The sequence below is a fragment of the Taudactylus pleione genome, unplaced genomic scaffold, assembly GCF_031769625.1.
Source record: "Taudactylus pleione unplaced genomic scaffold, aTauple2 ptg000711l, whole genome shotgun sequence".
Lineage (NCBI taxonomy): Eukaryota > Metazoa > Chordata > Amphibia > Anura > Myobatrachidae > Taudactylus > Taudactylus pleione.
Window position 1 is genome coordinate 13,354,622 of NW_028285113.1, and position 15,199 is coordinate 13,369,820.

General features: G+C 47.0%; 1 protein-coding gene across 2 annotated transcripts in view; it reads left to right on the forward strand.

Moving 5' to 3' along the window:
- Nucleotides 1-15,199, forward strand: part of DDX10 (DEAD-box helicase 10) — a 294,884-nt gene that overhangs the window by 18,570 nt on the left and 261,115 nt on the right. For both annotated transcript variants that reach the window (XM_088456682.1, XM_088456683.1), the window contains exons 2-4: nucleotides 5,714-5,774; nucleotides 8,331-8,461; nucleotides 14,637-14,795. In XM_088456682.1, the coding sequence (XP_088312808.1) occupies nucleotides 5,714-5,774; nucleotides 8,331-8,461; nucleotides 14,637-14,795 (351 nt within the window). The remainder of the gene's footprint in view (nucleotides 1-5,713; nucleotides 5,775-8,330; nucleotides 8,462-14,636; nucleotides 14,796-15,199) is intronic.

Consider the following 15,199-nt stretch of genomic DNA (forward strand, 5'->3'; position numbering starts at 1 on the left):
TCCCCCTGTGAACTGCTATACTGTATATATAGAGCTGCTGGTGTATAGTGCAGCTTCTCCTCCTGTGCACTGCTATACTGTATATATAGAGCTGCTGGTGTATAGTGCAGCTTCTCCCCCTGTGCACTGCTATACTGTATATATAGTGCCGCTGGTGTATAGTGCAGCTGCTCCCCCTGTGCACTGCTATACTATATATATATAGTGCTGCTGGTGTATAGTGCAGCTGCTCCTCCTGTGCACTGCTATACTGTGTATATATAGTGCTGCGGGTATATAGTGCAGCTGCTCCCCCTGTGTACTGCTATACTGTATATATTGTGCTGCTGGTGTATAAGGCAGCTTCTCCCCCCTGTGCACTGCTATACTGTATATATAGTGCTGCTGGTGTATAAGGCAGCTGCTCCCCCTGTGCACTGCTATACTGTATATATAGTGCTGCTGGTGTATATGGCAGCTGCTCCCCCTGTGCACTGCTATACTGTGTATATAGTGCTGCTGGTGTATAGTGCAGCTGCTCCTCCTGTGAACTGCTATACTGTGTATATAGTGCTGCTGGTGTATAAGGCAGCTTCTCCCCCCTGTGCACTGCTATACTATATATATAGTGCTGCTGGTTTATAAGGCAGCTGCTCCCCCTGTGCACTGCTATACTGTATATATAGTGCTGCTGGTGTATAAGGCAGCTTCTCCCCCTGTGCACTGCTATACTGTATATATAGTGCTGCTGGTGTATAAGGCAGCTTCTCCCCCCTGTGCACTGCTATACTGTATATATATAGTGCTGCTGGTGTATAGTGCAGCTTCTCCCCCCTGTGCACTGCTATACTGTATATATAGAGCTGCTGGTGTATAGTGCAGCTGCTCCTCCTGTGCACTGCTATACTGTATATATAGTGCTGCTGGTGTATAAGGCAGCTGCTCACCCTGTGCACTGCTATACTGTATATATAGTGCTGCTGGTGTATAGTGCAGCTTCTCCCCCTGTGAACTGCTATACTGTATATATAGAGCTGCTGGTGTATAGTGCAGCTGCTCCTCCTGTGCACTGCTATACTGTATATATAGTGCTGCTGGTGTATAAGGCAGCTGCTCCCCCTGTGCACTGCTATACTGTATATATAGTGCTGCTGGTGTATAAGGCAGCTTCTCACCCTGTACACTGCTATACTGTATATATAGTGCTGCTGGTGTATAGTGCAGCTGCTCCTCCTGTACACTGCTATACTGTGTATATATAGTGCTGCTGGTGTATAAGGCAGCTTCTCCCCCTGTGCACTGCTATACTGTATATATAGTGCTGCTGGTGTATAGTGCAGCTTCTCCCCCCTGTGCACTGCTATACTGTATATATAGTGCTGCTGGTGTATAGTGCAGCTTCTCCCCCTGTGAACTGCTATACTGTATATATAGAGCTGCTGGTGTATAGTGCAGCTGCTCCTCCTGTGCACTGCTATACTGTATATATAGTGCTGCTGGTGTATAAGGCAGCTGCTCCCCCTGTGCACTGCTATACTGTATATATAGTGCTGCTGGTGTATAAGGCAGCATCTCACCCTGTACACTGCTATACTGTATTTACAGTGCTGCTGGTGTATAGTGCAGCTGCTCCTCCTGTACACTGCTATACTGTGTATATATAGTGCTGCTGGTGTATAAGGCAGCTTCTCCCCCTGTGCACTGCTATACTGTATATATAGTGCTGCTGGTGTATAGTGCAGCTTCTCCCCCCTGTGCACTGCTATACTGTATATATAGTGCTGCTGGTGTATAGTGCAGCTTCTCCCCCCTGTGCACTGCTATACTGTATATATAGTGCTGCTGGTGTATAGTGCAGCTTCTCCCCCTGTGAACTGGTATACTGTATATATAGAGCTGCTGGTGTATAGTGCAGCTGCTCCTCCTGTGCACTGCTATACTGTATATATAGTGCTGCTGGTGTATAGTGCAGCTGCTCCTCCTGTACACTGCTATACTGTGTATATATAGTGCTGCTGGTGTATAAGGCAGCTTCTCCCCCTGTGAACTGCTATACTGTATATATAGAGCTGCTGGTGTATAGTGCAGCTGCTCCTCCTGTGCACTGCTATACTGTGTATATATAGTGCTGCTGGTGTATAGTGCAGCTGCTCCCCCTGTGTACTGCTATACTGTATATATAGTGCTGCTGGTGTATAAGGCAGCTTCTCCCCCCTGTGCACTGCTATACTGTGTATATATAGTGCTGCTGGTGTATAGTGCAGCTGCTCCTCCTGTGCACTGCTATACTGTATATATAGTGCTGCTGGTGTATAGTGCAGCTGCTCCTCCTGTGAACTGCTATACTGTGTATATAGTGCTGCTGGTGTATAGTGCAGCTGCTCCTCCTGTGCACTGCTATACTGTATATATAGTGCTGCTGGTGTTTAAGGCAGCTTCTCCCCCCTGTGCACTGCTATACTGTATATATAGTGCTGCTGGTGTATAAGGCAGCTGCTCCCCCTGTGCACTGCTATACTGTATATATAGTGCTGCTGGTGTATAGTGCAGCTTCTCCCCCCTGTGCACTGCTATACTGTGTATATATAGTGCTGCTGGTGTATAGTGCAGCTTCTCCCCCTGTGCACTGCTATACTGTATATATAGAGCTGCTGGTGTATAGTGCAGCTTCTCCCCCCTGTGCACTGCTATACTATATATATATATATAGAGCTGCTGGTGTATAGTGCAGCTGCTCCTCCTGTACACTGCTATACTGTGTATATATAGTGCTGCTGGTGTATAGTGCAGCTGCTCCCCCTGTGTACTGCTATACTGTATATATAGTGCTGCTGGTGTATAAGGCAGCTTCTCCCCCCTGTGCACTGCTATACTGTGTATATATAGTGCTGCTGGTGTATAGTGCAGCTGCTCCTCCTGTGCACTGCTATACTGTATATATAGTGCTGCTGGTGTATAGTACAGCTGCTCCTCCTGTGAACTGCTATACTGTATATATAGAGCTGCTGGTGTATAGTGCAGCTTCTCCCCCCTGTGCACTGCTATACTGTATATATAGAGCTGCTGGTGTATAGTTCAGCTGCTCCTCCTGTACACTGCTATACTGTATATATAGTGCTACTGGTGTATAAGGCAGCTTCTCCCCCTGTGAACTGCTATACTGTATATATAGTGCTGCTGGTGTATAAGGCAGCTTCTCACCCTGTACACTGCTATACTGTATATATAGTGCTGCTGGTGTATAGTGCAGCTGCTCCTCCTGTACATTGCTATACTGTATATATAGTGCTGCTGGTGTATAAGGCAGCTTCTCCCCCTGTGAACTGCTATACTGTATATATAGTGCTGCTGGTGTATAGTGCAGCTGCTCCTCCTGTGCACTGCTATACTGTATATATAGTGCTGCTGGTGTATAGTGCAGCTGCTCCTCCTGTGCACTGCTATACTTTATATATAGTGCTGCTGGTGTATAAGGCAGCTTCTCCCCCTGTGCACTGCTATGCTGTGTATATATAGTGCTGCTGGTGTATAGGGAAGCTGCTTCCCCTGTACACTGCTATACTGTATATATAGTGCTGCTGGTGTATAGTGCAGCTGCTCCCCCTGTGCACTGCTATACTATATATATAGTGCTGCTGGTTGTGTAAGGCAGCTTCTGCCCCTGTGCACTGCTATACTGTATATATAGTGCTGCTGGTGTATAGTGCAGCTGCTTCCCCTGTGCACTGCTATACTGTGTATATATAGTGCTGCTGGTGTATAAGGCAGCTTCTCCCCCTGTGTACTGCTATACTGTGTATATATAGTGCTGCTGGTGTATAGTGCAGCTGCTCCTCCTGTGCACTGCTATACTGTGTATATATAGTGCTGCTGGTGTATAGTGCAGCTGCTCCCCCTGTGTACTGCTATACTGTATATATAGTGCTGCTGGTGTAGAAGGCAGCTTCTCCCCCCTGTGCACTGCTATACTGTGTATATATAGTGCTGCTGGTGTATAGTGCAGCTGCTCCTCCTGTGCACTGCTATACTGTATATATAGTGCTGCTGGTGTATAGTGCAGCTGCTCCTCCTGTGAACTGCTATACTGTGTATATAGTGCTGCTGGTGTATAGTGCAGCTGCTCCTCCTGTGCACTGCTATACTGTATATATAGTGCTGCTGGTGTTTAAGGCAGTTTCTCCCCCCTGTGCACTGCTATACTGTATATATAGTGCTGCTGGTGTATAAGGCAGCTGCTCCCCCTGTGCACTGCTATACTGTATATATAGTGCTGCTGGTGTATAAGGCAGCTTCTCCCCCTGTGCACTGCTATACTGTATATATAGTGCTGCTGGTGTATAGTGCAGCTTCTCCCCCCTGTGCACTGCTATACTGTGTATATATAGTGCTGCTGGTGTATAGTGCAGCTTCTCCCCCTGTGCACTGCTATACTGTATATATAGAGCTGCTGGTGTATAGTGCAGCTTCTCCCCCCTGTGCACTGCTATACTATGTATATAGTGCTGCTGGTTGTGTAAGGCAGCTTCTCCCCCTGTGCACTGCTATACTGTATATATAGTGCTGCTGGTGTATAAGGCAGCTGCTCACACTATGCACTGCTCAACTGTATATTGTGCCAACGATAGGTATGCCGGGCGTCGGGATTTTGGCGTGGGGCTAATGATAGGCATCTAAATACAGACGCCTATGATTAGTCCCATTCTGGGATTTCACTGTCGGGAAGCCTATGGCCGCCAGCTTCCTGACTACATACTCCCTACCCTAACCCTCCCCCTAACCTTAACCTACCTTTCCCACAACCTAACCATAACCTTACCCCCTGGAGCATAACCCTGATACTTTTCCATTGGTATTCTGAAGCCGGAATTGCAGGCGCCGGGATTCTGGACTGCCGGCATGCCGACTGCTGGAATGCCGACTACATCTTGTGGGATCACTAGTGCGTGCATTATAGTCACTCAGCTGCTGAGCTATAGTTTGCTTATTGTGCCTTTGATGCAGGTTTTATATTGTTATACATGGTTACCTGTCTGTGTTCATCAATGTGTGTTTGGAATATTCGTTGTTATTTTTATTTTTCTTGTCCTTTAAATATAAACTCCTCTGGCTCTTTGCATTGGACACAGTTGTATCCACAAATCAGCAGGATGGTGTCCTATCCATGGAATGTAATGGTGTGTCTGGCATGAATGATTGGTTGATAAAGCGATGCCTGTGGCCTGTTGTAAAAGTCGCAGGGGGTCATGTGCAAACAAATAATTACTCGTCTGAAGCTGGCAAATGACGTTATGCCGACTCCTTTGCTTGGTGCCAACTGAATTCTCTTAACAAAATTGCATTATTATGTTTTAGTTTTATCATAGGTAGCTCTCTTTATGATGGCATCAATTCTGTAATGCCAGGGGCACGTGTATTTCAAGCTGATGATGTAAGGAGACTTTTATCATCACTGTGCTAGCAAATCAGTATTGGTTAGTTTTGTGTGTTACCTATATTATTATTATATGTCCCCTCAGCCTGATTGGATGATTACTCAATTAAGACTTGTTTGGACTTCTGTCACCCCCACCATTTGTAAATACGAAGGGTTTAGGGTGTTGCAGGCCAATGGTCCATGGGCAGAGGAGCCCAATTAGTAATCTACCATGTGTTGTCCCATCAGGCCATTTGCCTCATAGCGCAGCGTGAGGTCTGACCGTTGCTTTTACCTTAAGTACATTTGTATGTCTTCCAGATCAACCCCAATGACATTTCCAGATTCTCAGACTTTCCCTTATCAAAAAAGACTGTGAGAGGTGAGTACAGCATCTCTTTATAGTATACTTTTTTTTTTTTGTAATTCTAAATATTGTTTCATTAATAATATAACAATTTTTTTTTTAAATGTTTATATATATATTATTGCTTCATAACAAGAAAGAAATCCAAATATACAAAGGAAAGAAGCTGGCACTGAAATGGGACTGGATGAGAACTTAATAAGTGACTTTTCGGAGAATCCAGCCCCTAGCTTGATAAAGGAGTTGGATTCTCAGAAATGGCTAAATCTAGCATCACATAGATGCAATGCATCCTGCCACTTACCGCATGCATACTGGCGTATAAAAGCTCTTTTGAGAAGGTTACTGACCTGGAAGTCCTCCTTCTCGTGCCAACGCGCGTGCCGCAGGGGACCCTGGCAGGGATCTTATTGGATCCCTCAACGTGGAACTTTGTGAAAAGAAGCTAAGTCTATTATTATTGTACCGCTTTCATTCCCCTTTCTTTTTTAAGTAGTGGCATATCTGTGTAACGCAGAGCTGTTCTTAATAATAAAATACACTGCGCTGAGCCCATTTCTGAGGGGAGCCTAGAGCCAGGACCGGCTCTAGGGGTGTTCGACCAGTGCGGTCGCACAGGGGCGCCACCCATAGAGAGCGCACCCCTCCCCAAAATCCCGATTTCAGCGGGACACTACTGTTCCGCTGTTCCACCCGTGGGCCGAAGTGGCCCACGGTTGGTCAAATCAGGAGGTTGGGGACCCCCACCGCCAAAGCTGTGCGGCGGTGCCTAACCCCCGAAGTGTGAATGGATGACGCGCGCATGCGTGTGGCATCCATTCACTGACTGGAGAGGGCTGGGGGAAGCCCAGCTAGTGACGGAGAGCTGGGCTTTACCTCTAGCCTGACGTCACTTAGGGGGCTTATCCTATGGTAGTGAGGCCACGCCCCCAATTTTGGTCGCCGCGCACTATTACAGGGCGCTCAGGCCTCTGGAGCCGGCCCTGCCTAGAGCTGTAGCTTCAGTCATTTCAGCCACCCCATTGTTTAATCCAATGCTGCACAGCCGACCTATTGTAACAGTTTTTCCCCAGGGGTTACTCCCCCTGCACCCTCCTGGCTGTACCACTGGCATTGCTGGAAGCTGCAGAAGTGCTTCTAAAATGTACCCAGTCTCAGTATTTGTATTTATAACATAACACAGTGTTGGTGGTGCTCCCAAAGCCCAAATTATGACCTATACCAGAGAAAAGACAAAACAAGAAGTGCCCCAGCAACAAGCTCTTCTTGTTTTATCTTTTCTCCGGTAGATATCGTCAGGTTGTGCAGGTTCAGGGATGAGTAATGGTGCGTACACACTACACGATATGCTCCCTGAGCGATATCGTCTAGTGTGTCCCAGGCAGGGTGTGCTCAATGTCGTTTGTGACATTGAGCACACCTGCTGAACGATCTCATTAACGAGATCGTTCAGCGCCGGGCTCTCTCCCCCATTCCATAACATGCAGCAACCTGACGTAATCGTCAGGTTGGCCTGCATGTTAACCCGATGAACGACGATGACGAACGACTCGTGGGAATGCGCGCCGTCGTTATCGTTCATCGTTTTTGTGTTAAAAATGGACGATAAAGTGGACGACTTAACGATATCGTTATCGTTCAGTCGTCCACTTTAATCGCCCAGTGTGTACGCACCATAAGGGTGCCTGCACTTGCCGACATATCATTCAGCGTGGGCACATTATCCACTGCACAATAAGGAACGATTCAATGATAACAATGTCGTTATCGTTCAATAGTCGTGTAGTGGATACGCGGCTTTTAGTGAGCCTCAATGAAGAACAGTGAAGAGTACTGTCTACCTGTTCTCTCCACCCCCTTTGGTTACAGCGACCAATCAGAAGTGTCCCACGAGTATTAGACGTACAGCTCTAGAAAGTTGCAGATAATCAGTTTTCATCCCAGCGCTGTTAGGCAAAAGCATCTTAGTCCAGTGCGATTGTAATAGATCCCACATTTTTCTTGCGTCTATGGGGCTGACCGAGGGAGAGGCTGCAGGATGTGTCCACATTTGATGGGCAGCTGCCCGGCCAGCCGCAGAGGGTCAGTGAGGGGCACAGTTTGAATAAACCCTCTATTAGCTGGGTCTGCTCTGCTTTTCATCTCCGTGCTCTGTTGTGGGAGACTACAGAGCCGCGGGTTTAATCTGTAGCGAGGCCACTAACCAGGGCATCCAACTACACGGCACATGCGCAAATGGCAATTACCAGTCGCAATTTCTTTCGTCCGTAGTGATCAGCGCATCGCTGGGGCCGGCTAGACCGTTTTTTTATATCTGAATCTACCAAAAGAAACAAAGATTTGTGTCGCAATGAATCTGGGAAATGATTTGTCACAATGAATCTGGGAAATGATGTCCCATCGGTATGTGGAATCTTTATGAATAGACCCCAATGTGTTAAAGTGTCTATTATTGGGATGGTGAAAGCTGATGCACTTGAAGTAATAGATGTAGTCATCCTTTAGTGGAATGAAATGCTGAACCATGTGGCTATGTGACTGTCACAGGAGCTCATCTGTCTTTCCTCGCAGGTTTGGTGGAAGGTCAGTATCGGATACCCACAGAGATACAGAAGCAAACCATAGGTCTAGCCTTACAAGGGAAGGATGTTCTGGGAGCTGCTAAAACCGGATCTGGCAAAACTCTGGCCTTCGTTCTTCCTGTAAGTGACCATTATGCTGCATTGTCTCTGCACCAACCTTTTTTGCATTATAACAATGGTCTTTTCGATTACGGCAATCGATTACGGTGGTCCTAATACGTAACCTGCTGCACTTAGATCAGAGGAGCGGTTTTGGAAGGGACAGATTTTTCTAAAACACTTTGAAAAATGGTTACAGCTTATAGATTTATTTTTATGCTTTTATATAGTTCATTTAAAAATTCCATTGGTTATATTTGACATAACATACAATACACTGCTCTCTACAAAGCCGGCTTAAGACGCAACACAAAGAGGTTGATACTTACTGTAATTAATACTTTTTGACTGTGTATTGTTTTTTTTGCAGACAGTATATGTTTTGGGGTGGACTGGCCCACAGTGGGCCCGCTGCATGAGGGCCCTACCCCCTTCTCTAGGGGCCAGGCTCCAGATAAAGCAGTCCATTTATACATTGTTATTCTACTAGAGGGTCAGTAACTTGGTGGAACAGGACCATAGATAAACTTGGGTGCTTAGTTAGTTTCTATGGAAACTACACCAAGATTAGCCCTCCTGCCGATTAAATTGGTTGGTCGTAACACACCCCTGTCCCCTCCTTTACAAAAGGGGTCTTGTTATTGGCAATCTGCAAGTCCTCACTTATGGTTGGCCCAGTCCTTCTGTTGTGGCAGGACACCCCCCCTCTAACTGGCCACTCCCCATAAGCTTGGACCCCTTTCACTGCATTCTCTGGTGGGCCCATCATGCCCCAGTCCAACAATGAAATGTGGTGTAAAAGGGGTGGTACAGGGGAGCACTGTACAAGCTCCTTGTTTACAGAACAGCAGGTTAGTACCAGGGACTTCAAATGTTCTCTCGACTAACTAGATTCCACATGGTAATGGAGTGAGATGGAGACTCGCACCTGTTTTTGCAGATTATTAAACATTGATAAGCACAATTATATTACTGATAAAGTACTATTTCATATGCAAATTGTTATTTACCACAGCATGTCTAGGTGGGTCAGGAGCAATCATTTTCCATAGAAAGAGTTATGCTTTGCAGTTGTGGCCTATAAACTGTACGGTGTATACACTGATATCTGTAGAACACACAAATAATACAATCAGAAATGTTACCTTTTACACCCGTCTGTAGACATTTGTGCATTTAACTTTGATACAATGGTTAATTATAATCATTTGTAATATGTTCTGAATGTTTCCTTGATTAATAAAATGTTTCCTAGCACAGTCCTGTACAGCTCTCACTGGTATAAACTAGGGGTGAGCGGGTTCGGATTTCTGAAATCCGAGCCCCCCCGATCCGAGTCCGATCCGAGTCAGTCTCGACTTTTCCCGCCTGACTCGGATCTGAAATCGAGGCAAAACGTCATCATCCCGCCTTCCGAGTCTCGCGGGTTTTGGATCCTATATAAGGTACCCGCGTCGGCGCCATTTTCTCACTCGGCTGTGGACAGTGAAGAGGGAGGGTGGGAGTTAGGGCTGGCTGGGCTGTGTAGTGTAGTGTAGTGCTGCTGTTGTCCACTACTTCAAAGTCCATAGGGGCTGGCTGTGTTGTGCTGTGCTGCTGCTGTTAATAGGGGCTGTGTCCACTACTTCAAAGTCCATAGGGGCTGGCTGGACTGTCCTGTGCAGTGTCCCAGTCCTAAAAGGGTGCTGTAGTGTTGTCCAGGGGGTGCTCTGTCCATCAGGGGTGCTCCCCCCAAGTGCTAAAAAAAATAATATATTTTCTGTGTTTGTGAATTGTGTGCGCAGTAGCCGCACGTGCATCAACAAAGTAGTGCCAAGCGTGCGCCTGTGTCATAAGTAAAGGGCCGGCTGGCTTGACCGTTAAAGGGTGCTGTAACCCCCAAAGTACACTCCAAACCAAACCAAAAAAAAAATTATTTTCTGTGTTTGTGAATTGTGTGCGCAGTAGCCGCACGTGCATCAACAAAGAAGCAGCGCCAAGCGTGCGCCTGTGTCCCATAAGTAAAGAGCCGGCTGGCTCATTTCTTAAAGGCTGGTGTAACCCACAAAGTGCACTACTCTCCAGCAAAAATAAAGAAATATTTTCTGTGTTTAGCCGCACGTATATATCAAATCGATATAACATAAATGGAGGACCAAACTTTCTCCGATAAAAATAAAATAGAGAAAGATCAAGAACCACTTCCTCCTAGTGCTGAAGCTGCTGCCACTAGTCATGACATAGACGATAACATGCCATCAACGTCGTTTGCCAAGGCCGATGCCCAATGTCATAATAGAGGGCACATACAATCCCAAATGACAAAGTTCAGGAAAATGACCTTGAAAAAAACATTTAAATCAGCTGAAGAGAAACGTAAACTTGCCAATATGCCATTTACGACACGGAGTGGCAAGGAACGGCTAAGGTCGATCCCTAGTATGTTCATGACTAGTGGTTCAGCTTCACATGACGATGGAAGCCCTCCTCCCACTAAAAAAATCAAAAGAGTTAAGCTGGCAAAAGCACAGCGAAGAACTGTGCTTTCTAAGAAGATATCACAAATCCCCAAGGAGAGTCCAAGTGTGGTGGTGGTTGCGATGCCTGACCTTCCCAGCACTGGACGGGAAGAGGTGGCTCTTTCCACCATTTGCACGCCCCCTGCAAGTGCTGAAAGGAGCACCCACAGTCCACTTGCTGATATGCAAATTGAAGATGTCACTGTTGAAGTACAACAGGATGAGGATACTGGTGTAGCTGGCGCTGAGGAGGAAGTTGGCGAGGAGGATTCTGATGGTGATGTGGTTTGTTTAAATCAGGCTCCGGGGGAGACAGTTGTTGTCCGTGGGATGAAAAAGCCCATCACGGTCATGCCTGGGCAGAAGACCAAACATTCCACCTCTTTGGTCTGGCAATATTTCGATCCAAATCCGGACAACAACTGTCTTGCCATATGTACCTTATGTAAAGGTGGAATAAGTAGGGGTAGGGACGTTAACCACCTAGGAACATCCTCCCTTATACGGCACCTGCAGCGCATTCATAAAAAGTTACTGTCAAGTTCAGAAACTTTGGCTAAGACCGTAAGCAGTCCAGGGACACCTAAATCCCGTTGTCCTGTTGTATCCAAGCGCCTGCAAACCCCTCCTCGTCAATTTCCTCCTTAGTCAGGATCGGAAGTAGTCCTGCAGGCCATGTCACTGGCATGACTGACTCTCCTATCCCGGATTCCTCCGGAGGATCCTGCATTGCTACGCCTCCTGCTGCCGCTGCTGCTGTTGCTGCTGCTGGGAGTCGTTCATCATCCCAGAGAGGAAGTAGGAACACCACTACTTTTACTAAACAATTGACCCTCCAACAGTCCTTAGCGAGGAGGATGAAGTACGACAGCAGTCATCCTGAAGCAAAACGTATAACTGAGGCCTTGACTGCTATGTTGGTGTTAGACGTGCGTCCGGTATCCGCCATTAGTGCAGTGGGATTTAGACAATTGATGGAGGTAGTGTGTCCCCGGTTCCAAATCCCGTCTAGATTCCACTTCACTAGGCAGGCGAGACCGAGACTGTACAGAAACGTCAGAAAAAGTGTCCTCAGTGTCCTGAAAAATGCCGTTGTACACAGTGTCCACTTAACCACGGACATGTGGACAAGTGGAACAGGGCAGACTAAGGTCTATATGACTGTGACAGCCCACTGGGTAGATGTATCACCTTACGCAGCAACAGCAGCAGCGTCACCAGTCGCAGCATCTCAGAAACGCCAGCTCGTTCCAAGGCAGGCTACGCTGTGTATCACCGGTTTCAGTAAGAGGCACACCGCCGACAACCTCTTAGAGAAACTGAGGGAAATCATCGCCCAGTGGCTTACCCCACTTAGACTCTCCTGGGGATTTGTGATATCTGACAACGCCACCAATATTGTGCGGGCATTACATCTGGGCAAATTCCAGCACGTCCCATGTTTTGCTCACACAATAAACTTGGTGGTGCAGAATTTTCTGAAAAGCGACAGGGGCGTGCAGGAGACGCTTTGGGTGGCCCGAAAAATTTCTGGCCACTTTCGCCATTCAGCGACTGCGTGCCGAAGACTGGAGCACCAGCAAACACTCTTGAACCTGCCCCGCCATCACCTGAAGCAAGAGGTTGTGACGCGGTGGAACTCAACCCTCTATATGCTTCAGAGGATGGAGGAGCAGCAAAAGGCCATTCAAGCCTATACATCCACCTATGACATGGGCAAAGGAGGGGGTATGCACCTGACTCAAGCGCAGTGGAGAATGATTTCCGTGTTGTGCAAGGTTCTCCAGCCCTTCGAACTTGCCACATGTGAAGTCAGTTCAGACACTGCCAGCTTGAGTCAGGTCATTCCCCTCATCAGGCTTTTGCAGAAGCAGCTGGAGAAAGTGAAGGAGGAGCTAAGACGGAGCGATTCCGCTCGGCATGTGGGACTTGTGGATGAAGCCCTTCATTCGCTTTGCCAGGATTCCAGGGTGGTCAATCTGTTGAAATCAGACCACTACATTTTGGCCACCGTGCTCGATCCTAGGTTTAAAGCCTATGTGGTGTCTCTCTTTCCGGCCGACATAAGCCTGCAGAGGTGCAAATACCTGCTGGTGAACACACTGTCAGCTGAAGCGGAACGTGACACGTCAACAGCTCCTTCTTCATTTTCTCCCGCAACTGGGGCTGCCAGGAAAAAACTTAGGTATCCTAAGCAACCCGCTGGCGGTGATGCAGGGCAGGCAGGACCAAGTTTGGACATCTGGTCCGGACTGAAGGACCTGGCAACAATTTCTGACATGTCTACTGTCACTGCATATGATACTGTCACCATTGACAGAATGGTGGAGGATTACATCGGTGACGGCATCCAAGTAGGCATGTCAGACAGTCCATACCTGTACTAGCAGGAAAAAGAGGCAATTTGGAGGCCCCTGTACAAACTGGCTCTATTTTACCTGAGTTGCCCCCCCTCCAGTGTGTACTCCGAAAGAGTGTTTAGTGCAGCCGGGAACCTTGTCAGCGAAAGGCGTAGGAGGTTGCTTCCACAGAATGTGGAGAAGATGATGTCCATCAAAATGAATTATCAGCTCTTCCAGGGAGACCAGCCTCCAGAACGTACAGAGGGACCTGTGGTGGTGGATTCAAGTGGGGACGAGTTAATACTTTGTGAGGATGAGGATGTACACACTGAAGAGGGTGAGGAATCGGTGGATGAGGAGGATGAGGATGACATCTTGCCTCTGTAGAGCCAGTTTGTGCAGGGACACATTAATTGCCAGCTTGTTTTGTGGGGGCCCAAACGAACCAATCATTTCAGCCACAGTTGTGTGGCAGACCCTGGCGCTGAAATGATTGGTTTGTTAAAGTGTGCATGTCCTGTTTATACAACATAAGGGTGGGTGGGAGGGCCCAAGGACAATTCCATCTTGCACCTCTTTTTTTTCTTTGCATTATGTACAGTTTGGGGCCTAGTTTTTCAAACTGCCATCCTGTCTGCCACTGCAGTATCACGCCTAGATGGGTCACGTGTTTGTGCCGCCCACTCGTGTCGCTTAGCATAGTCATCCAGCTACCTCGGTGCAACCTTTTGGACATAAAAACACTATTGTGAGGTGTTCAGAATAGACTGGAAATGAGTGGAAATTAAGGTTATTGAGGTTAATAATAGCATAGGAGCAGAAAAACCCACAAATTCTGTGATTTTAGCTGTTTTTATGCTTTTTTTCAAAAAAATACAGATCCAAAACACAAAACCCAGAACCCAAAACACGGAAGGGTGGTTTTGGCAAAACCAATCCAGATCCAAAACACGAAGAAAGATCCAGATCCAAAACCAAAACACGAAAAGTGGCCGGTGCACACCCCTAGTATAAACCTACGTTTGCGCCCTGCTGTAATCTACCATGCACTAAATTGCAGAGTTTCCCTGTGAAACTGGCGAGTGCCTTCTGGCCCATTGGGGACACCAGGGGCTAAATTTACTAAAGTGCGGTTTTACAAAAGTGGATTTACTACCCAATCAAATAGTAGCTGATCCATCTGATGGGATGGATGCTATGGCCAACAGTTCCACTTCTGTAATCCTGCACCTTAGTACATTTTCCCCCAGGTTCTTATCACGCAAGCTGAACAGCCCTGATCTGTTATGTATGTCTGGTTACTGAGCGGTCACTCTGAAATAGACCATACGTGTCTTCATTGTACGTGTCTTGCAGGCTTTAGAATGCTTATACCGCCAGCAGTGGTCAGCAGACGATGGTCTCGGAGTCCTGATTATCTCTCCCACCAGAGAGCTGGCCTATCAGACCTTTGAGGTCCTCCGGAAAGTGGGTCGGAATCACGATTTCTCAGCTGGACTCGTCATTGGAGGGAAGGTTTGTACCATTGAGAAGACAAAAAAAATAGATATTTTTTATTTTATTTTATTGCGCACGCTTGATATACAAATGCAGGGCAGGGAGCCAACATAGCAACTTCCATGTCCCTAGAGGTGGCGTTGCTGTGATTTATCTTTTACAAATGTTCTATTTACAGATGCTGATGGATCAATGTAGTTAATTAAGTGAAGCAATGAATGTATTGATGTATATTAGTTGTCTAAAATAGTGACTTGCAAAACGGGCAGATGGAGCTGGGCACGGCTAGACTCAATATGCAAATGCAGGCTGGGCCCCGCCTCTAAGCCTCTTCTCAATGATTACTGGTCTATATACACAGTGTGGACATTGGGCGGTGGTAGAGGTAGCTCTGCCCAGTGATTGGTTACATACTGTGGATC